The sequence below is a fragment of the Hypanus sabinus genome, chromosome 13 (assembly GCF_030144855.1).
Source record: "Hypanus sabinus isolate sHypSab1 chromosome 13, sHypSab1.hap1, whole genome shotgun sequence".
NCBI classification, from domain to species: Eukaryota; Metazoa; Chordata; class Chondrichthyes; order Myliobatiformes; family Dasyatidae; genus Hypanus; species Hypanus sabinus.
Genome location: NC_082718.1, coordinates 101,700,746 through 101,723,678, shown reverse-complemented (window position 1 = coordinate 101,723,678; position 22,933 = coordinate 101,700,746). Strand labels below are relative to the sequence as shown.

The window sequence follows — 22,933 nt, the reverse complement described above, 5'->3', positions numbered from 1 at the left end:
GGTGTAGAGATTGGAGATGAAATAGCAGCAGGAAGGAATTTTAAGTTTAGTGAACTCGGCACAGATCAAGGCATAAGGATATGACCTTCTAGCTATTTACATCATCTAAAAGTGTTCAGAAGATTTTCTGCACAAGCATTCTCAATATGAATTGCCTGCATCTTATAATTCCTAGCAATTTATTTCAAATTTATGTTAAACAGATCCTCAATTATAAAGTTATGCTGAAAATATATGAACTTGGTGAAATGCAAACCCCTCTAAGTGACAAAGAACTTCAAATTACTAAAACCAATCAATCTTCTGCTATCTCAAACAATACGTCTTTCTAACAGTCTTGTAAGTTATTCAGAAATGATGGTTTAAGCTACTTAATGGCAAAGTTACCTCTATCACTTCCTTCCGAATATTTACAATCCGAAACCAATGAACAAGATGGGGAAATCCCTCTAGCTCAGCGTTCCGTTCTTGCAGAGAAACTTTACGTTTACAGGAAAGCTGACGGCTGAAGTACTTCACAAGTTTACTCTAAAAGAGAGAAAAGCTGTTAGAAAATAACACTGAATTTATCATATGAAATATTATTTTACACAAATCTTTATCAAACCCAAAAGCAACACGATTACAGACTATGGACATTTTTGATCCGTCAACAGTGATTGAAACAAATACACTGGTTTGTCACAGTATCTTTTTCCCTCAGTAGCTAGCAATCTCCAGCAAATTTCACCAGCATAACCTATTCTCACATGTGATTGATAATCTTGTGTTTCAAGAAATAAAGGCCATTATGTGTCAGCTTTATCAGAGACAGTTTAGAAATATAGCCAGTGTTGTTTAAAAGAAAATAATTTATGTTTAAACTACATATACATTATATACAGGCATAAACAGTGCAAGCTGGCACAGGTGCATTTCATTAATCTTGCTTTATTCCCAGTTATGTTTAAAGTACAATGAACTCTCATTTATTGAGTACTTACCCATCCTAAATTCTCATACAGTAAGAATATTAAGCAATTTCATAACTTACAAAAATTTCTGTTGAATCTGATAAAATGCCAATAGACTATCCAGAACACAGTGAATACATTTTACTGCCCTTCTGATGTCTAGAATAAAGTGACTTCCGCTTAAGTGGTTGCCGATGGCTATGGCTAAAAGTAACTCTGTAGCCTCCCATATCCATGGGCTGCCCAGCACAATCCTCACTGAATGATTTGATGTAAACCAACGTGTTCACCTTATGTTTCAATGTACATGTGACAAATAAAACTAGTCTTAAACCACAAGATTGTTTTGTGTTCTTGTAAAAAAATTTATGGGTGTGCATAATCTTTTATGAGATTGTTAAGAACTTTATTTCAAGTGCTATGTGAAATAAATTTGAAAGCATTTTTAGTTTCTTTATACATAAGGGTGGTGTAGTTTGCGGCTGATAACAGTAAAATCCACTTTGAAGAGCTGACACGTCTCATGATAGTCAACACACTCATTCATTTGAATTATCTTTGCTGTAACTGTTTAGCCTTAAAATGTACAGCAGAATTGCAGTGTAAAACAGTGTTATCTACAAGCAGACTCGTAGTTCACCAAGTTACTTAAGGATTTTTTTTTACATAGAATACTAATGGGTGATGTGCAATAAATATTTTTGATTAATTATTAAGCAGTTGATTTGTGAATTTGCACACACACCCCACCCACCATTCCCTATTGATGTCAGATTGCTGAAAGTATACTGTATAAAGTGTTCACTATAATTAACAAATGAAGGCTATTACAATTGGCACAAGTTATTTAAGAGAATAATGCTAATATTTCAGTACTAAAAAGCAAAGCAGATTGTAACCTAGCAACCATATATGAAAATAATATAATTATTGATTCAGAAACAGAGTGAGTTCATCATTGAAAAAAGAGATTGTTAAGAACAAAGATATCAATTAGATTTGCTTTGTTTAGGGTTATTTGTTAAATTTATATAAATATTCAATGCAGAATTATTTGAACAGTTGTGGGGAGGTGTAGTGCAGAGAGGTAGTAAGATGAAGAAGTGGTTCTATTTAACTAAATCAGACAACTTCAATATTTCAAAATGCAAAAATCTGAGTAAGACCACAGAAATTAAAATAATTGAAATAAATGTCTAATGAGTTCTGCAGTTTTATTTAGGACTCTAAAAGAGTAAGGAAAGGTTACAATTTAGAGTACTGAATCTTATTTCAAAATTTCTATTTACTCGTCATTGAAATATAGCTAACGAGCCTCAGAACACCACCTACTGAGCATTGGCTAAATCAGTGGAAAGTAAGTGAATTGTCAAGTTTAACAGTGGCAGAAAAGTGTGAAAGAAAATGTGTGACAATGATATTATGTGATAGAAATGTGTTTCAGGATGTGTTATTTAACAGGAAGAACCTCCATATGTAAGATCAGATTTAAATAGTGAATTGATATTTACAGCTCTCCCAAAATCATAAACAGCTAGGTAGCTTTCGATGAGTTGAAGTCTCACAAAGAAGATGCAAAATCCTGGAGCACTGACAAAGAAATTATAGAGCTTGGGAGTATCAGATCTGATGTGTTAAGCATGGCAGGATGTCAGTTTTAAGAAATTAGATTCTAACGGTCTAGAGGGATCGAACAAAGGATGAAAGTATGTCAAGTGCTATAGGTGCCACTTGAAATATCAACTTCCAACCACTCCATCACCTACTATCTATTGTTAAATTCTTTAACAGTTCACATATTCCTACATCATCATATTCACATACTTAGCCAATTCTTATGCATATGTTTTTATCTAAGACACCTATATTAAATGATATACTTCTTAAATCGAATAGGACAGAATATCACCAGAGGAGCTTGTGTACAAGTTACTAAAATGAATTCCCACTATGCAACACATAAGCAGATGAACACTATTAGAAAATCTGCTAAACTGCAAACAAACTAAAATTATCTTCATGGCGGCGTACATCACCTTACAGTCGGAGTGATCACTGATTGGGGTTTAATTCTCACCACTGACTGCCAGGAACTTGTGCATTCTCCCCGTGACTGCGTGGTTTCCTCCAGCATTCCAAAGACGTACAGTCAGGGTTGGGGAGCTGTGGGTGCTGGAAGCATGGCGACACTTACAGGCTGCCCAACACAATTCTCACTGATTTGATTTGATGCAAATGACGCATTGAAGTATATGTGACAGATAAAGCTAATCTCTATTCTCTAATTTACATAGTTTTCAATGCCATACCTCTGCAAAAGTCCTTAAATTTAAGAAATTTTTCAACCAGGTTTTCAATAACAAAACAGAGATCCATTCTCTATAATTATCGGGAAAAGGACAGTCGACGAGTCAGGACCCTTCATCTGAACTTTCAACTGTTCACTTTCCTTCGCAGATGCTGTTTGACTCATTGAGATCCACCAGCACATTGTATGATGCTCCCGATTCCAGCAACTGCTGTTCCTTTTGTCTCACCCCAAACTTCTTTTGAGAACATGCTGATTAGCATACTGTAGGTCTTTGAAACGACAACTAAGAAATGCTCTCAGGCATTTCTTGGTACCAAGTGCAATAAACTAAATGCGCAGACCACTAGCTTCTGAGATGGTGGGGATCTCAAGAGGAAGCTGAAATGGATCATCTGTTTGACACTAATGACTAAATATGGTTGTGAGTTCTTCAGCCTTGTCTTTAGTCCTTGCAGGCTGGGCTCTGCCATTGTTGAGAATGAGGATATTCTACAGACAAGCTAACTGAATGGTAAAAAACTTGATAAATGGAATATAATGTTAAAAATATGAGATCATTCATTTCAGTGTATGAAACAGAAAAGCTGAATATATTTCAAATGTTGACAGGTTGTTCAAAGGGTCCTGTACACAAGTCAGTGAAAGCTAACACACACAGGGCTCAACAGGAAAGATGCAGGAAGGAAGCTTGCTCTGGCTAAGGAGTTTCTGTCTCAAAATCTTGGGTAGACAATTTATGTTTGTGAAAGCATTTCTAACCAGGACAGTATTGAATATGTAGAGAAACATGAAGAGTCACAGATACAGTATGTACAAACAAGCTGGATGAACTCAGCACGTCGGGCAGCATCTGTTGAAATGAGCAGTCAACGTTTCGGGCCAAGACCCTACATACAGATACAGTAACTGCTTGTCTATGTGTTTTTGGCTTATTCACTCAACTAACTACACTGAACACATGTCATACAGATATTTCAAATGCATATACTGTATATTTCACTTATATTCACTTCAATTATCCAAAGTGATACATTGAATGTCATCTCCCACATAAAATTTAAAAATGAAGACTCCAAAGGACTGTGCAATCTTATGGTACTACTGAAGAAATACAAAGGATATTTCCTATGGCCATGATCAGGCCTTATTATTTTATGTGATAGTTACATCAAGCACCATGGAAAAAACTATGATTTTGCAAACTTTGCTTTACATAAATTGCAAACATTTGTGAATCACTGATCCCAAATTTCCATGAAGTTTCTGAACAACGTCTTGACTATACAAGCAGAATTTCAATTAAAGAAATAGAACTCAGAAGAACAAATGGGCCATAAAATTGCCCTAAAATCCACTAAATCCTTACTTTGAGTAAGTGGCGGCTGGTGATAGAAATATAGAAGCAGCAAGTGCAAAAGTGCAAAGGTTACAAGAAAACAAAACATTCAATATGTTTTCCCTCACTAAGAGGGATGCTCAACACTGTGGCAGGACTTGATGCAAGCACTTCCTACAAAATAAAACCAAGCAACATAAATGATAACGAGGTGAATTCAATGCCTTTTATGTTCACTTTGATCAACAAAACATGAGGCACCTTCACAAACTCCCACTGCCCCCATTGACCCTGTGATCTCAGTCTCTGAGGCTGATGTGAGACCATCCTTCAGGAGGGTGAATCCATGGAACACATCTGGCCCAGATGGTGAACCTGGCTGAGTACTGAAGCCCTGTGCTAATTAACTAGCTTGAGTGTTTGTCGACATCTTCAACCTCTCACTTTGGCAGTTTGACAGGCTCTCTTGATTCAAGTAGGCTTCAATCATACCAGTGGCCAAAGAGCCTCGATAACTACCATCCAGTAGTGCTTCCATCCACCATGATGAAGTACTTTGAGAGGTGAAGCATCCAAGCTCATGCCTGAGGAGTGAATTGGATTTGTTCCAATTTGTCTACTGTCATAACAGGTCAACAGCAGGTGCCATTTCGTTGGTCCTTCACTCAGATCTAGGACACCAGGACAATGAAGATGCACTAATCAGGATGCTCTTCTTTGGCTACAGCTCAGCATTCAACATAATCACCCCCTTGAAATTCATCACTAAGCTCAAAGACCTGGCCTCGATAGCTCCCTGTGCAATTTCCTCAGTAGTAGATCCCAATCCATTGAGGGCAAAGGCTCCCCACCTTCCACCCCCCAGAGTGTTGCCACAAGGAAGCAGCATATTTCACCAAAGACCCCCGCCATGCAGCCATCCTAGCCATGCTCTATTCTCTTCAGTCAGGAGGTACAGAAGCTTTAGGTCTCACACCAGCAGCTTCAGGAACAGTTATTACCCTTCAACCATCAGGCTCCTGAACCATCGTAGATAACTTCACTCACCACAACTCGGAATTGATTCTACGACCTACAGGTTCACTTTTCAGGAATATTTTCAATTTACATTTTCAGTATTATTTTTATATGCACATTGGTTGTTTGCTAGTCTTTATCAAATCAAATTAAGTTTAATTATCATTCAAACCATGCATAGATACAGCTGAACGAGAAGCGTTCCTCTGGCGTCAAGGTGCAGAACATTCAAAAGAGCAAGCAAACATTCAAAATAGCGAGTAACATAATTAAAAATAGCAAACAAAGAAACATATTCACTCTTACAAAAAAACATATATATAATCCAAGACTGAGCGACAATGTCCGGCAATCGATGGCACAGTCTCCCGGCAGTGTGCAGACGCATGCAATTCAGCCTGTCATTCCACCACTCGAACATTGGAGGGCAGCACGGATGGGAGAAGTCAGGCCCCAGCCAAGCGCTGATGCCACGTTGTAACACTTCTGCGTTTTCTCGCCTGGTCTGCAGCAGCAGGTAAGCCCGAGGCTTCAGGCCTAGTCTTCATCACAACTGAGGCTACACAGCTCCCACGCTATCTGTCCCTCCACCAGACAAGGGTAACAGGCCTGTGGCAACTTACATTATCACGGTCCAACAGAGTCTCACAATCACAGATGAAATGTCCGAGACAATCTCCCACAATTAAACTGCACCAACTCCAATGCTTCCGAGTAGCGGGAAGCAACACATTCTGCAGCCAGATCAGCTCCTCCAAACCCAAACCAGCTCCTCCGATATCCCGGCCGTCCCCTTACCCAAAATCCTGACCAGCTCCTTCTCCAACATCCTGGCTGGCCCTTCGATGCATCGGCCAGCTCCACCGCCAGCACCAGTCCGGTTAATCCAATTGACCAGCAGCTCACTGATGGAGTAACCCTCCAGTACTCGAAGTTCTTGGAGTAGAATTGTCTTTGGATCATAAAAAAACAAACCTTACAAAGTAACAAAGTAAAAAGCTCCTTTGGTTGGCCCCTGAGAGGCCGTTGCGTTTGCACACACCACCATCTTACCGGAAGACCTCTTACTTTAATAACAGAGGCATGGAAAAATGCTTGTAAAAGTGTGGTTAGAGTAACACCATTTCCATAAATATCTCAAATTGCAACATCAATTTTAAATGCGTGTATATATACCCCTGGCTCTCTCTGCTCCTACATCCCCTTTATAATTACGCATAGTCTTACATAAATTCTATTGTATTTCTTTATCCTCCTGTTGATGCCTGCAAGAAAATGAATCTCAAGGTAGTATATGCAAGCAAATACAGACTCTGATAACAAATTTTACTTTGAACTTTAAAGTGAATCAATTCAAGTTTACTGGCAGTCAAATTTAATGTAAAATTGTTGTGCAAATAAAAATTCTCTTACACCCCACTGGGTGGCACCAAACATCTTCTACACCTGCACCAAATGGGATAAAATGTAGAATGAGAATTTACAAATCCTCCTTCAACTGAAAACTGTCTTTCTTTATTCATTTCATCAAATCTTCAATTAATATTCTTTACCAATAAGGAAAACAATCCTATCTTACCTAATCCCTCCATATAACAATTTTCCTCTTCTCCAGTACTATTTTAATAAATTTCCTCTATATTTTCTTTCAGTTTTCTTTCTAAGTTTTGAAAATCATGTGGTACTTTTATCAAACAACTTCATAGTTACTTCATAATCCAGCTGTTACAAGCACAATTCTATGCCTCTATTAGAAATGTCATTTCAACAAACATCTCAAATTGCAATGTCAACTTTAAAAATATGTATGCATACCCTTGCTCTCTCTGCTCCTGCATCCCCTTTACAATTACGTAATATATCTTACATTGGCTCTTATTCTTCCTACCAAAATGAACCAGTTCACATTCCATTTCCCATGCGTCTGTCCATTTCATGTCTATCTCCTCCATGTGACTGCTACTATTCTCCACAATGTTTACTACACTGTACATTTCCTAGTCTTGTGTCCATCTGGGTAGAAATTAGTAATAGTAAAGGGAAATTTTTCACTGGTGAGAGTTGTCAATAGGCCACCAGACAGTGACTTCGCAGTGGCATGAACAATAAACCAAGAAATATCTGATGCATTTCAGAACAAAATGGCAGCTGTCATGGGGGACTTTAACGAGCACATCCATTGGCAAATCAATTAAGTCAAGACAGTCTTGAAGAGGACTTTTAAAGCGTCTGTAATGTCTTTTTATAGTAACTATAATGTCTTTCTTAAATAGCATGTTAGTGAACCTACAAGGGGAAAATGATCATTTAGATCTGATCCAGTGTAATGAGACAGGTAAAATTAATAATCTTGTAGTTAGGGATTCTCTTGAAAAGAGTGATCACAATTTGTTTGAATTTCTCAGATAAATGCAGGGTGCAGTAGTTCAATCTAAAGATCAATGGCAAGGGAGACTGCAATGAGATGAGGGGGCACTGGCTAGTGTAGACTGGGAACACAGACTATATGGTGGGACAATTGAGGAACAAGTGGAAGACTTTCAGAGATTTTTCATGATGCTCAGTAAAAGTATATTCCAGTTAAAAGCAAGGTGGAGAGAACAGCCTCATATAACTAAGAAAATAAAAGGCAGCATTCAACTAAAAGCTCATGCATGCAATGTTCCCAACAGCAGTGGGAATCTGGAAGATTGGGAAACCTTTAAATAGCAACAAAGAATTATTAAACAAGCTAGAAAGGGAAGATAAATTATGAAAGTAAAATAGCACAAAATATAAAAGCAGATAGTAAAAGTTTCTATAATTATATAAAGCAGAAAAGGGTGGCTAAAGTGAACATAGTTTCCTTGGAAGATGAGATGGGGGATTTAATACTGGGTAATGTGGAAATGCCTGAGTCCTTGAATAACTATTTTAAATTGGTCTTCACAATTTCAAGATGGAGGTCACGTCTATTATGCCAAAGAAAGATGGATATCTTGGAAGGTGAAGACCTCAGTTCAATCACTGTCACTAAAGAGGTAGTGATCACTACCTAAAGGTAACAAGACCCTTTGTCCTGATGCGATGCATCCCAGGATTCTGAAAGAAATGGCAGAAGCTACAGTAGACATGTTTGTGAAAATTTTCCAAAACTCTCTGGACTTTGGGCAGGTTTCAGTGGATTGGAAGACAGCAAATAGTATGCTACTGTTTCAAAAAGGATGCAGGCAAAAGACAGGTAGCTGTAGGCCAGTTAGCTTAACATTGTAGTCAGGGAAATGCTTGAAGTTATTCATTAAGAAAGAAATAATGAGACATCTAGATAGAAGTGATTCCATCATCATGGACTCATGAAGAGGTGGTCCTCTTTGACAAACTTACTGGAGTTCCTTGAGGAACTAATGAGTGTACTGGATACAGAGAACAGGTGGATGTTCTATATTTGGATTTTCAGAATGTGTTCGACAAGATGCTGCATGAAAGACTTGTCCATAAGACAAGAATGTATGGAGTAGGAAGTAATGCATTAGATATCGATGCAGGGAGTTGGGCATAATAATAGAGGTCTGATTAACCAATGGAAGAGAGTTGGGCTAATTGGGCAATTCAATTAGTTGGTGGTCAATAGTGAGTGGTACGGCAAGGGGTCAGTGCTCGGCTCATAACGGTTCACAATATACATTAATGATTTCGAAGAGGGAACCAAATGTAGCATTTCTAAGCTCGCTGATGACACTAAATTGAGTGGAACACCAATAGTGCAGGAGATGCAGAGAATCTGCAGAGAGAAATAGATAAGTCAAGTGAGAGAGAGAGCAAGGGTCTGGCAGATGGAGTACAACATTGCTAAACACAAGGTCATCCAGTTTGGAAGGAAAAATAGAAGATCAAATTATGAGTTAAATGGTGAAATATTGCAGCATGCTGTTGTGTTGAGGGGCCTGGGAGTGCACAGGCATGAATCACAAATGGTTGGTTTGTGGGTACAACAGGTTGTCAAGAATGCAGATAGAATGTTGGTCCTCATTGCCAGACAGATTGAATTCAAGAGCAGGGTAGCAATGCTGCAACTGCACCAGGGGACTGCTGAACCCACACATGAAGTACTGCATGCATTTCTGGTCTCCTTGCGCGAGGAAAGATACACTAGTTTTGGAGGTGGTGGAGAGCAGGTTCACCACGATGATTCTAGAGATGAGGGGTTAACTCATGAGGAAAGATTGATTTGCCTGGGAGTGTACACACCGGAATTCAGATGAATGAGAGGAGTTCTCAGAGAAACATATAAAATTATGAAAGGGATAGATGAGATAGAGACAGAAAAGTTATTCTCAATTGTGAGCGAAACGGAAACTGAATGAACATAGCCTCAAGTTTCAGGGGAAGCAGCAAAATCTGCTTTTCCCAGAGAGTAGCGTATCTGTGCACTTAATATATTTAATGAGGTAGCCTCCACTATTTCAGTCTCCACAGGTATCAGACTGGAATTTACAAACCATGAATAAAATCATGATAATATGCTGTTTAAAAAGTGCATTACAAAAACCATTTGTCAGCTATTGTAAACAAAAATTATTTTTATACCATATCTGAAATGTGCACCCTCAAACAATAAAGCATTGTCTCCATGGCTATTAACTTGTAGTAAAAGAGCCAAATGACAGCATGAAAGAGAAACTTTGTTAAAGCATGGCTTTGTGAAAGGCAGGTCATGCCTTACGAAGCTGACTGAATTTTTTGAGGATGTGACTAAACACTTTGATGAAGCTAGAGCCGTAGATGCAGTGTATATAGATTTTAACAAGGCATTTGATAAGGTACCCCATGCAAGGCTTATTGAGGAAGTAAGGGGGCATGGGATCCAAGGGAACATTGCTTTGTGGATCCAGATCTGGCTTGCCCACAGAAGGCAAAGAGTGGTTGGTGTCGAGTCATATTCTGCATGGAGGTCGGTGACCTGTGGTGAGCCTCAGGGATCTGTTCTGGGATCCCAACTCTTCGTGATTTTTATAAATGACCTGGATGAGGAAGTGGAGGGTTGGGTTAGTAAATTTGCTGATGACACAAAGTTTGGGTGTATTGTGAATAGTGTGGAGGGTTGTCAGAGGTTACAATAGGACATTGATAGGATGCAAAACTGGGCTGTGATCTGGCAGATGGATTTCAACGCAGATAAGTGTGAGGTGGTTTATTTTGGTAAGTCAAATATGATGGCAGAATATGGTATTAATGGTAAGACTCTTGGCAGTGTAGAGGATCAGAGGGATCTTGGGGTCCAAGTCCATAGGACACTCAAAGCTGCTGCACTGGTTGACTCTGTGGTTAAGAAGGCATACGGTGCATTGGCCTTCATCAATCCTGGGATTGAGTTTAAAAGCCGAGAGGTAATGTTGCAGCTATATGGGACCCTGGTCAGGCCCCACTTGAAGTTCTGTGCTCAGTTCTGGTCACCTCACTATAGGAAGGATGTGGAAACCATAGAAAGGGTGCAGAGAAGACTTACGTTGCCTGGATCGGGGAGCATGCCTTATGAGAATATATTAAATGAGCTCAGCCTTTTCTCCTTGGAGCGACGGAGAATGAGAGGTGACTTGATGTGACGAGAGATGTACAAGATAACGAGAGACATTGATCGTGTGGATAGCCAAAGGCTTTTCCCCAGGGCTGAATTGGCTAGCATGAGAGGGCATAGTTTTAAGATGCTTGGAAGAAGTTACAGAGGAGATGCCAGGGTAAGTTTTTTACTCAGAGAGTGGTGAGTGTGTGGAATGGGCTGCCGGCGACGGTGGTGGAGGCGGAAATGATAGGGTCTTTTAAGAGGCTCCTAGATGGCTACATGGAGCTTAGAAAAATAGAGGGCTATGGGTAAAGCCTAGGTAGTTCTAAGGTAGGGACATGTTTGGCACCGCTTTGTGGGCCAAAGGGCCTGTATTGTGCTGTAGGTTTTCTATGTTTCTAAACTTCTCTAAAGACCTTTGGTAACTTTCTGTTGTTTCTCCAACGTGTGCTCAATATAACTTGACTGTGATCTATGCAGAATTTCTCAAACTTCCTGATAAAATGGAATGCATCTGCTCCAAAGTTTTATCAGTGGGTGATGGGGATTGGGGAGAAATAAAGCAGCTTCATAGACACAAGCGGCACTACAGATGTTGGAAATCTGGAGCAATACACACAAAGTGCTGGAGGAGCTCAGCAGGTCAGGCAGCATCTATGGATGGAAATAAACTTTTCAGGCCAAGAATTGAATTGAATTGACTTTATTACTTACATTCTTCATATACAGGAGGAGACCCTCATCAGTCCTGAGTCGGAGGCCTGATGAAGTGTCTCATACCAAAACATTTGACTGCTTATTCTCACCCATAAAGCAGCTTGTTGATCAACTAAAGTTTGAGTGTTCAGATGTTTTGCCTGGAATAAATTCATGCCTATGCCCAAGGGAGTTCTGTCATGTGCACACTGCTCTTCCGTATCTAGTATCCGCTCCCTATATTCCATCAGCAGCAAAGTTGGAGAGGCCTCTGATTCAAAAATCAGATGAAAAATAGCTTTAACTTGAAAATAACAGACACAATCATCCTCTTTTGTCTGTGATTTCTGTATCACTTGATCAAAATACGCTTTGCGCACTGCCCCTAAAGACTGCCTCACCTCTGGTGATGTATGATCCACAAATCTGTTTTGCTCAAAATTTTATTTCTGTCTAGCAACACATTTAATTTTAATAATATGCTTAAAATTTAATGTCACTTCAGATTGTATTTAAAATGTTTTAACTCCAGTATCTTCAGAAAAATTAAACTTCTGTTTTCTAGTAAGCATGTTTAAGCTGGTATTGAAGAGACTAAAGAGAAAAATATATATAAATGAAATAAAACATGTACAAGTGAAATTAGAAATCTACTTCACAATTTGAGCAGGATATAAAATATGCGGGTGCTGACCTACTGATAAAAATCCTCAAAGCAATATCTAAACTACACCTTCAACCACTGCTGCAATGAATGGACCAAAATCTAATTAGCATTTATAAAGCAGATGCTGAAAGTTCACATTCCAATTTATAAATAAACCAGTTCATTTCATATTCCATTTTTAGCATGGAAGATAGAGGCTTAAGACTGAACCTGACTACATTTTTTTAAGGCTGTGACAAATCAAAAATAGGTATTCTTGGAATTATGATGTCAAGAAAAAAGTTACTGCTGCAGTAAAAGACAAAGTTCCTCAAAACATATGAAACCGAGGGAAGATGAGTACGTTGTTAAAGTATTACCTTCAGGATTAACATTAGCTGTACCAGTATGAAATCAACATCACGTAGAACGGAAAACAACTGTAAATTGAAATAATTTCTTGACCTAAATAAGTGTAGTACATTACTTGCCAGCAGATACTACTGGGCAGCAGCTTGTTATGTTTGCTTCCTTCTAATTAAGGATCCATCTCAGAGCAGTAGTTTTGAAATTCAACAACCAATTGTTTTTGAGTGAAACTGGGAACTCACTGAGGCCTATACGATGATTCTCAATTATCCAAAAACCCTCTGTTGAGATTAACCAAACTACTGTCGTGTTTAGTTTTGAGTCAAGTAACGACCAAGGTAATCACAGCACAAGCTGTACTGATCTCTGTGCTGATAATGAAATGATATTTCAAATCTCCACCTCCTTTATTACAACTGCTGTGACACTGCACTCCATACATTTCACACCATCTATGTAGTGAGAAAAGTAAGACCTCTGTTCATACTGAACTAGACACAGCCAAATCTAGCCCTTAGTCAGAAGAGGGAAGTTCTAGATCTCTCAAAGTCTTCTTCTAGGTAGATGAAAGGTTCTTTCAAATATACTGATAAAGCAGAATTTTTCTTAAACTGTTGTACTTCCTTTTGGGGATTATTAACAACAATAATCATTTTATTGATAAATGGTTTTAAGAGATTTTTAAACCCACAAAACCTAATTAATGCAATTACCATTAGCTAAATAACAGCTTCCAAAGAAATGAAGCAGTTTCCCAACAGTCCCATATGGAATTACCTAAAATGAATATAGGAGTTACATTCTGAATGTAGGCTCATTAAGCTGGAGTAGAATGAAGAAACTCTCTAATTTTAATTATTTTAATATCGGGAGTGAAACCTAAGCCATCATTTATAAAAAATGCAACTATAATTTATATATCAACTGATTGGAGTCGAACACCAACTTGAAAGCAGCACCACCAGTCAAGTATATTGTCTCTAAACAAATACTGGTTTTACAATGACTGGGATTTTTCTTTTGCTTTTTGAACAAATGGTGCAGCACAGAAACAGACACTTTTGGTCTATGATGTTACTGATAAGATCAAAATAAACTCCCTCAACAACTATCTTGCAATTTTCCTTTTATTCTCTGAATAAAATTTCCACACCTGCAATAAAGGTCAACCATGTAGAATTTCCCTTCTCACTGATTTTGCCTTAATAATGGCACAAGCTGTCAAAAAGCACAGAAGGAACACTAACTAATCCTATTTGTTTATAGGGTGCATTGGCAACTTGAAAATGTTGACACAGTAGTCAGCAGTAAAGTTTAATGAGGTAATATAACATTGATAAGCTCATGTTTTGATTATCATGGATTTTAATTTAGTTATATTTCACTCTCTTCACTTAAGTTTATTTTAGACAACCAGAAATAATCAATTGCAATGAACTCAAAGAAAAATATGAACCGAGGCAAAGTAAAATCTGAAAAAAATCAAATCCTATTATAAACAATGTGCTCATTTCAAATTTCAAATGCTATACTTATCTTTCTGTCCAAAACAAACTGAACATAAGTTACGTTAAAAGCTTGCTTCTGACTTTGTTTCTGGGTGGCTTTGAAAAACATGTCAAAAACATCCCGGATCAGTATTTCTGATTCTGCAGTCTATTGACTGATCCATAAACAAAGGGCAAAGAGCAAATAAGGACAGATGTCAATATGTATTTCTGCACACAGAAGATAAGCAGCTGGAATAGGTTGTCAGGAAAATGCACAAAACCATTTGCTCATTTAGTAAGTCAGCAGAGTTAATATTCTACAAAGTAGAGATCAAACTGGTCAATGGTCTTATTTCATTTAAATACACTCTGTGGCCATTTCAGATACATAAAGTATAAAAGAGAGGCAAGAATAGATATCGGACCACTGGAAAACAATACAGGAGAGGTAGTAATGGAGGACAATGAAATACCACACGAACTGAATAAGTGTTTTGCATCAGTCTTCACTATCGGAGACAGCAGCAGTATGGTGGAATTTCCGAGTGTCAGGGGTCATGAAGTGTGTGAAGTTACCATAACTAGAGAGAAGGTTCTTGGGAAACTGAAAGGTTTGAAAGTAGATAAGTCACCCGGACCAGATGGTGTACACCCCAGGGTTCTGAAAGAGGTGGCTGAAGAAATTTTGGAGGCATTAGTAATGATCTTTCAAGAATGACTAGATTCTGGAAGGGTTCTGGAAGACTGGAAATTTGAAAATGACGGTACACTCTTCAAGAAGGGAGAGAGGCAGTAGAAGGAAAACTATAGGCCAGTTAGTCTGACCTCAGTGGTTGGGAAGATGTTGGAGTCAATTATTAAGCCTGAGATCTCAGGGTACTTGGAGGTACATGATAAAATAGGCTGTAGTCAGAATGGTTTCCTCAAGGGAAAATCTTAACTGACAAATCTGTTGAAAATAACAAGCAGGGTAGACAGACAAATTGGTTGATGTTATGTACTTGGATTCTCAGAAGGCCTTTGACAAGGTGCCACACACGAGGCTGCTTAACAAGCTAGAAGCCTGTGGAAAGATTCTAGAATAGACAAAACAGTGGCTGATTGGCAAGAGGCAAAGAATGGGAATAAAGGGAGCCTTTTCTGGCTGGCTGCCAGTGACTGGTAGTGTTCCACAGGGTGTGTGTTGGGACCGATTCCTTTTATGTTATATGTCAATGATTTAGATGATAGAATCGATGGCTTTGTTGCAAAGTTTGCAGACCATATGAAGATAGGTGAAGGTGCAGGTAGTTTTGAGGAAGTAGAGACATTACAGAAAGACCAACAGATCATGAGAATGGGCAAAAAAATGGCAGATGGAATACAGTGTTGGGAAGTGTATGATCATGCACTTTGGTAGAAGAAATAAAAGTAGTGACTATTTTCTAAAAGGAGAGAAAATACAAAAAACTCAGGTGTAAAGGGATTTGGGAATCCTTGTACAGGATTCCCTCAAGGTTAATTTGCAGGTTGAGTCTGTGGTTAGGAAAGCAAATGCACTGTTAGCATTCATTTCAAGAGGACTAGACTATAAAAGCAAGGATGTAAACACTGGTGAGGCCTCACTTGGAGTATTGTGAGCAGTTCTAGACTCCTTAGAAAGGCTGGCTGAAATTGGAGAGTGTTTAAAGGTGGTTCACAAGAATAATTCCAGGATTGAATGGCTTGTCATATGAAGAGCATTTGATTGCTCTGGGCCTATATTCGCTGAAATTCAGACCTCATTGAAACCTATTGAATGGTGAAAGACAAGAAAATCCAAGCAACATACACAAAATGCTGGAGAGGCTCAACAGGTCAGGCAGCATCTGTGGAAAAGATGAAACAGCTGATATTTTGGGTCAAGGCCCTTCATCACAAGTCCTGATGAACCTGTCTTGTGATGAGGTCACACCAAACTGCAAGAACATTAGCAGAGCGATAGGGTAAGTGTATGAATGCTATCATTCTGACAGAGATCAACAGATTTGTGGTCTACAATCCTACCAATCAGATAGAGGACAGTCTGCTTGGCTGCACTGACACACACTGGATGCTGATATCCAGAGCTGTGATAGAACCTTTCTAAGCTTTCAAACTGAGCTTGCATTCAGATGCAGTATGACTTTCCTCTGTGCTGTAACAGAACCCAGAAAATGAAAATGGTCAGCAGGCTTTCTAAGTGTTGACATGGACCTCACTATCACTTCTTTACTGGAAGATATGTGCACAAGGCTTCAAATTAAATCTAACATTCATTCACACTTGATGTGTGCTTTCAAGAGAACTAGTCCCATCAGCTATTGAAAATATCTCTCAGCCAGTTACTCACAGGCTGCCCACTGAGAATCCCAGAATTGTACAGCACAGAAAGGGACCTCCTTGCCCTACTTCATCCATGCCAACACCAGTTTCACTTGCCTGCATTATAAGACCATCTTCCTAAATAGATGTCATTTGTCAGAACCCCTCCACATGTGTTTTTATTTTAATGTTGTAATCGTACCTGCCTCTGTGGCCTGAAAATCATATCCCTCAGATCTCCTTTAAATTTCCCCTCTCTTCTCTAAATCAGAATACAGAACCTGGAGAAATATAGCACAAGAACAGGTCCACAATTTTGTGCCAAACTAAGTAAACTGGTAATTAAATCCCTAACCAAAGTAATTCTTTCTGACTCCACAATGTCGATAGCCCTCCATTCTCTGCACATTCACAGCCCCTTAATCATCTCTCTTATATTGCTTCCACAACTGCATGACTCTCTGTGTAAAAAAAACTTGCGCTACCCATCTACATGGAGCTTACCTCCTCTCATCTTAAATGCATGCTCTCTGATATCAGACATTTCAACCCTTGTCTATTCTACGTGTGCCTCTCATAATCTTAGAAACTTCGATCAGGCCTCCCCTCAGCCACTGCGCCACTCCAGAGAAAACAACCTAATTTTGTCTAATTTCTCCTTATAGCAGGCAACATCATGATAAACGGCTTCTTCACCCTCTCCAGAGCCTCTACATCCCTCCTATAATGGAGCAACCACAATTGGATATAATCTTTCAAATGCTAACCAGAATTTTATGAAGTTGATTTTGAACTCATTGCCTAAACTAATAAAGGCAAGCATGCCAAACATCTTCTTAACCACCCTATCAACCTGTGCAGCCACTTTCCAGGAGCTATGGATTTGAACCCCTAGAGCACTCTGTCCATCTGCACCATTATGGGGCATACCATTAATACTATCTCTTTACATTGGATCTCCCAAAGTGCAACACCTCACATTTGGCCAGATCAAGCTCCATCTGCCATTTCTCCACCCACATCTACAACTGATCTATATCACACTGTAATCTGTGGCAATCTTCTACACTATCCACAATACCATCAATTTTTGTCTCATCTGTGAACATATTAACCCAAGCATTTACATTTTCATTGAGTGTTAGATTCGGAGAACGACTCTATCTCTGCTCTCTATGTCCTCATAATTTTATAAGCTTCTAGAAGGTCACTCCCTCAGCCTCCTATTTCTAGTGAGGATAAGCCCATGACATTGAAACTCCATTAAGGGCCATCCGTTCCAAACAACAGCCTGGTGAATTTCTTCTGCACTCTCTCTAATACCACTATATCCTTCCTGTAATGTGGCAACCAGATTGTACACAATATTCCAAATGTGACCAAATGTTTTGTACAGCTGCAACTTGACATCTCAACTCTTTAAGTCAATGCCCTGGCCTATGAAGGCAAGAATACCAAATGTCTTCTTCACTACTTTATCTAACTGTGTCACCACTTTCAGCAAGTATTGGACTTGCATCCCAAACTTTTCTGTATATCAATGCTCCCAAGGTCCCTGCTGTTTACTCTCTATGTCCTATCTGAATTTGACTTCCAAAAGTGCATTTCTTCACACTTGTCTGGATTAAATTCCATCTGCCACCAATGCACCCAACTTCCCAGAGTTTCATGTCACTTAGGCAACCTTCTTTGCTATCTACAACTCCTCCAAATTTCACATCATCTGCAAATTTACTAATCAGACCTCCTTCATTCTCATCCAAATTGCAATATATTTTGCAGTACTCACTTTCTACCTGCAACACACCACTTGGTATAGACCTTGATTGAAAAATACCCTTCATCTCTTATCACCAAGCTAATTTTGAAACCAGTTTGACAACATACCTCTGATTTTTGTGCATTATGCTTCTGGACCAGCCGACAATGTATGGCCTTGTCAAGAGCCTCACTGAAGTCCATGTACATCATGTCTTCATCTGACATCACGAGAGGAGAACTAGAATGCCATTCTGCTATCCTGCTTCACTGTGTGCATATCTTAATTCTAAGCTAACCTCTACAATACACATAGTGTCAGTAATTGAATTCGATGACCGGATGCCATAAATAAAGTCATGCTGCACAGCAACAGGCCCTTTGGCCCATCATGTTTTTGCCAACTATTGAGTATCAATACTAAACCCATTTACCAGAACTTGACCCATAATCTTTTGATGCTACAGTGATTTAAGTGCTTGTTGGATGCTTCTTAAAAGTTGTGACAGCGCCTGCCCCCAACACCCAATCAGACAAAGTGCCAGTTGGAATGACAAGATGGCTTCTTCATTAACATCTTACTACCCAATGTAGTAACTACCCTACTAAACTTGCTGATGACACAAAGGTTGGGGGTGTTATAGATAGTGTGGAGGGCTGTCAGTGGGACGTTGATAGGATGCAAAACTGGGCTGAGAACTGGCAGGTGGAGTTCAACCCAGATTAAGTGTGAGATGGTTCATTTTGGTAGGTCAAACATGATGGCAGAATATAGTATTAATGGTAAGACTCTTGGCAGTGTGGAGGATCACAGGGATCTTGGGGTCTGAGTCCATAGGATACTGAAAGCTGCTGCGCAGGTTGACTCTGTGGTTAAGAAAGCATACGGTGCATTGGCCTTCATCAATCGTGGAATTGAGTTTAAGAGCCGAGAGGTAATGTTACAGCTATATAGGATGCTATTCAGAGACAGATTCCATTTGGAGTATTGCGCTCAGTTCTGGTCACCTCACCACAGGAAGGATGTGAAAACTATAGAAAGGGTACAGAGGAGATTTACAAGGATGTTGCCTGGATTGGGGAGCATGCCCTATGAAAATAGGTTGAGTGAACTTGGCCTTGGAGTGGTGGAGGATGAGAGGTGACCTGATAGAGGTGTATAAAATGATGAGAGGCATTGATCATGTGGGTAGTCAAAGGCTTTGTCGCAGGGCTGAAATGGCTAACACAAGAGGGCACAGTTTTAAGGTGCTTGGAAGTAGGTACAGAGGAGATGTCAGGGGTCAGTTTTTTTTGCACAGAAGGTGGTGAGTGCATGGAATGGGCTGCCAGTGATGGTGGTGGAGACGGATATGATAGGGTTTTTTAAGGGGTTCCTGGAAAGGTAAATGGAGCTTAGAAAAATAGAGGGCTATGGGTAACTCTAGGTAATTTCTAAAGTAAGTACATATTTGGCACAGTATTGTGGGCTGAAGGGCCTGTATGGTGCTGTAGGTTTTCTATGTTTCTATGTTACCCACCACCTTACTCGCTGGGAATTCTTGCTATCTGCAAGAAGACAAGGATGGAGCTGTGGTACATACAGTCTGGCAAATAAGGGTTCTCTTTCCACAACATCTATAGCTTCAGACATACAGATTCTGGGATGAGGAATGAACCTCCCCTTTAGGAAATGGTAGCAAAACTTGAATCAGCAATCCTATGGAAGTGCCCGAAGAACGTAAACCGAGATGATGGAAAGTATATAGGATTTGAAACATCATTCAAGGTTAAACTAGTTTGCATTCAATCTAAGGAAAAAAATAAAGGGAATAAAAGTAGTGCCAGAGGGGAAGTGCTTATGTCAACTGGAAGAACAATGGCCTGAGTTTTCCCTGTAATTCATATAAATTCAGAGGCTCAAGCATTTCAACAAAAAGCAGTCCCAGCCAATTTTACATTATAAACAGAACATGAAAATAAAACTTGTAAAGAGAAATCTAAATTTAAAAAGCACCCTGAACAAGTATCATTTTATGAATGAAGTTTGGGGTGACGTGATAGCATGGTGGTTAGCATAATGCTTTACAATAACAGTGGCCTCGGTCAATTCCTGCCACTGGCTGTAAGGAGTTTATACATTCTCCCTGTAACTGTTCTGGTTTCCTCCTGGTGTCCTGGTTTTCTCCCACAGTCCAAAGACGTACTAGTTAGTAAATTAATTAGTCATTGTAAATTGTTCTGTGACTAGGCGAGGGTTAAATCGGGGACGCTGGGCAGCATGGCTCAAAGGATCGGAAGGGCATATTCTGTGCTGTATCACCATAAACAAATAAAATTATATGCAGAAATTCAATAACTACATTAGCAATATGCTTTGAAATCTTCAAAGGAAATACAACACATTTTTAAGTTCACTATTTAGATTAAAAAATATCATTTTGGCTGCAGTTTTGAATCTGCCCAATAGAATAAAGAAGTTTGATTATCCATCAAGCAGCCAAACTAACCTCTTTCAGACGAGGGCCCTAAATTTTTAATGGCCTCAACAAAGTGCATTTAATTTCAATATTATGTTAATAGATTTCAAAGTAACTTATGGGAATTCAAGACAGCACCCCAGGGAGTCACTATGAACCACACATTACCAATACACAGATGTTTCATTTTATTGGAAATTTCTATAACGCTTTTAAAATTTTCTTGCTTTTAACGATTTTAACCTCTTACATGGAACACAGATTCTCCACGGCTTCCTTATTAAAGAGAGAAATATAATTTTTTGTACTTTTTTTAGTGGATGATGAATGTCATATTTAGTGACTGAGGAGAATGATGGGCAAAGGGTTACAGTGGTGCTTCACAGCCCCAGTGATGTTCTTATTACAAATCTGAATGTGCTATAAATGTTCCCTCCAGTTCAGCAACATCAATTGCTCTTGTAATCAATCCAACTGTATTGACTGAAGGATCCAAAAGAAAATACTTAGTTCAAGAATCTTTCAATAAAAGTAACTAAAACATGTCAAATATTTGAATTAATATTTCACAGGGTCTACACTGAGGACATCAACTTGAAATATCGAACATTTTAAATTCTCAAATATAGGTAGATTGGCATCAGCTGAGAGGTTGTGGTGAACTATATATACCTGTCTGGACACGCCCCCCCCCCCCCCCCACTGCCTGCTCCTGTGGCTCCTCCCACTGATCCCGGTATAAAGGCGATTGGGGCCTGAGCCCTGCCTCTCAGTCTCCAGGATGTAGCATGGTAGTCAATTGCTGCTTGTTCTTTCTTCCAGGCAATAAAAGCCAATATCTCGCCTCACGTCTCGGAGAGTTATTGATGGTGCATCAATTTTATTGACTGGAAAAGTTTTAAAGCATGGAAACTATTTTACGTCTGGAAAAATTAGACTTGGACCCTCAAAACTCAGAAGCAGCTCTTGCCTTTGAACTCTGGTTTGCATGCTTCCAATCATACTTGGAGGAGGTTCATGCGACTGAGCCCGCTATTATGCACAGAATTCTCCTCTTGAGGGTCACCCCGAAAGTTTACTCACTTATCAGGGACCTGCCGACCTACGAAGGGGCATTGGACGCCCTCAAAAGACAGTACCTGTGGCTGGTGAACACCATCTACGCAAGACATCGCTTAGCGATGCAGCGACAGCAACCCGATGGGTCGAGCGGGCAGTTTCTCCGAGCCCTACAGACACTCGTGTGAACTTGCGACTGCAAAGGTCTGACGGCAGAACAACATGTGGAGCTGCCAGTACGAGACGCCTTCGTTACGGGGATCAGGTCAGTGTACGTGCACCAGCGGCTGCTGGAAAATGCCAATCTTACCTTACGCTTGGCGATCGAGATGGCCGACACGCTGGAGGCTGCACTGCACAACGCTGACGCTGTCCAGCCACGCGATCCCCCGCCGGTCCCGTGGACACCTCAGACCCCGCCACCCGCGAGCGAATTCACCAACACCGCTGCCAGTTGCGAGTCCACGAACTCCCCGAAACCGACCACAGCTGCTGACAGTCGCAAGTCCGGCAAGCGTTATTTCTGCGGACTCGAAAAGCACCCCCGAAAACGCTGCCCGGCCTGAGAAGCGACCTGCTCCAGCTGCAGGAAGAAGGACCATTTCACCAAGGTCTGTAGGTCTGAACCACGAGCGGGGTCGGGCAGCACTGCGTGTGAGGCATGGGGGCCGCCATCTTGCCTGCCCGGATGGGGGTGGCCATCTTTGTCGGCGCCAACTTGCCCCGCCCCCGACCCACCGGTGCTTACCGGGCACCAAGACGGCAGTTCAACTCTGGCCTCCGTAACCCTCGACCAAAGCGCCCCACACCAGCTCGAAAGGTCAATGATGGACATCCTGGTGGAAGGGCATAGGACTAGCCGCCTGTTTGACACGGGCAGCACTGAGAGTTTTATTGACCCGGACACGGTGCAACGCTGCAGACTCATGACACGGCCGGTAAGCCAGAGAGTCACCATGGCTTCTGGGTCGCATTCCA

General features: G+C 40.1%; 1 protein-coding gene across 1 annotated transcript in view; it reads right to left on the bottom strand.

Annotated features, from left to right (window-relative positions):
• ksr2 (kinase suppressor of ras 2) overlaps positions 1 to 22,933 on the bottom strand; it is a 365,555-nt gene that overhangs the window by 282,066 nt on the left and 60,556 nt on the right. Inside the window, exon 2 of the mRNA XM_059986939.1 lies at positions 388 to 528. Within this exon, the coding sequence (XP_059842922.1) occupies positions 388 to 528 (141 nt within the window). The remainder of the gene's footprint in view (positions 1 to 387; positions 529 to 22,933) is intronic.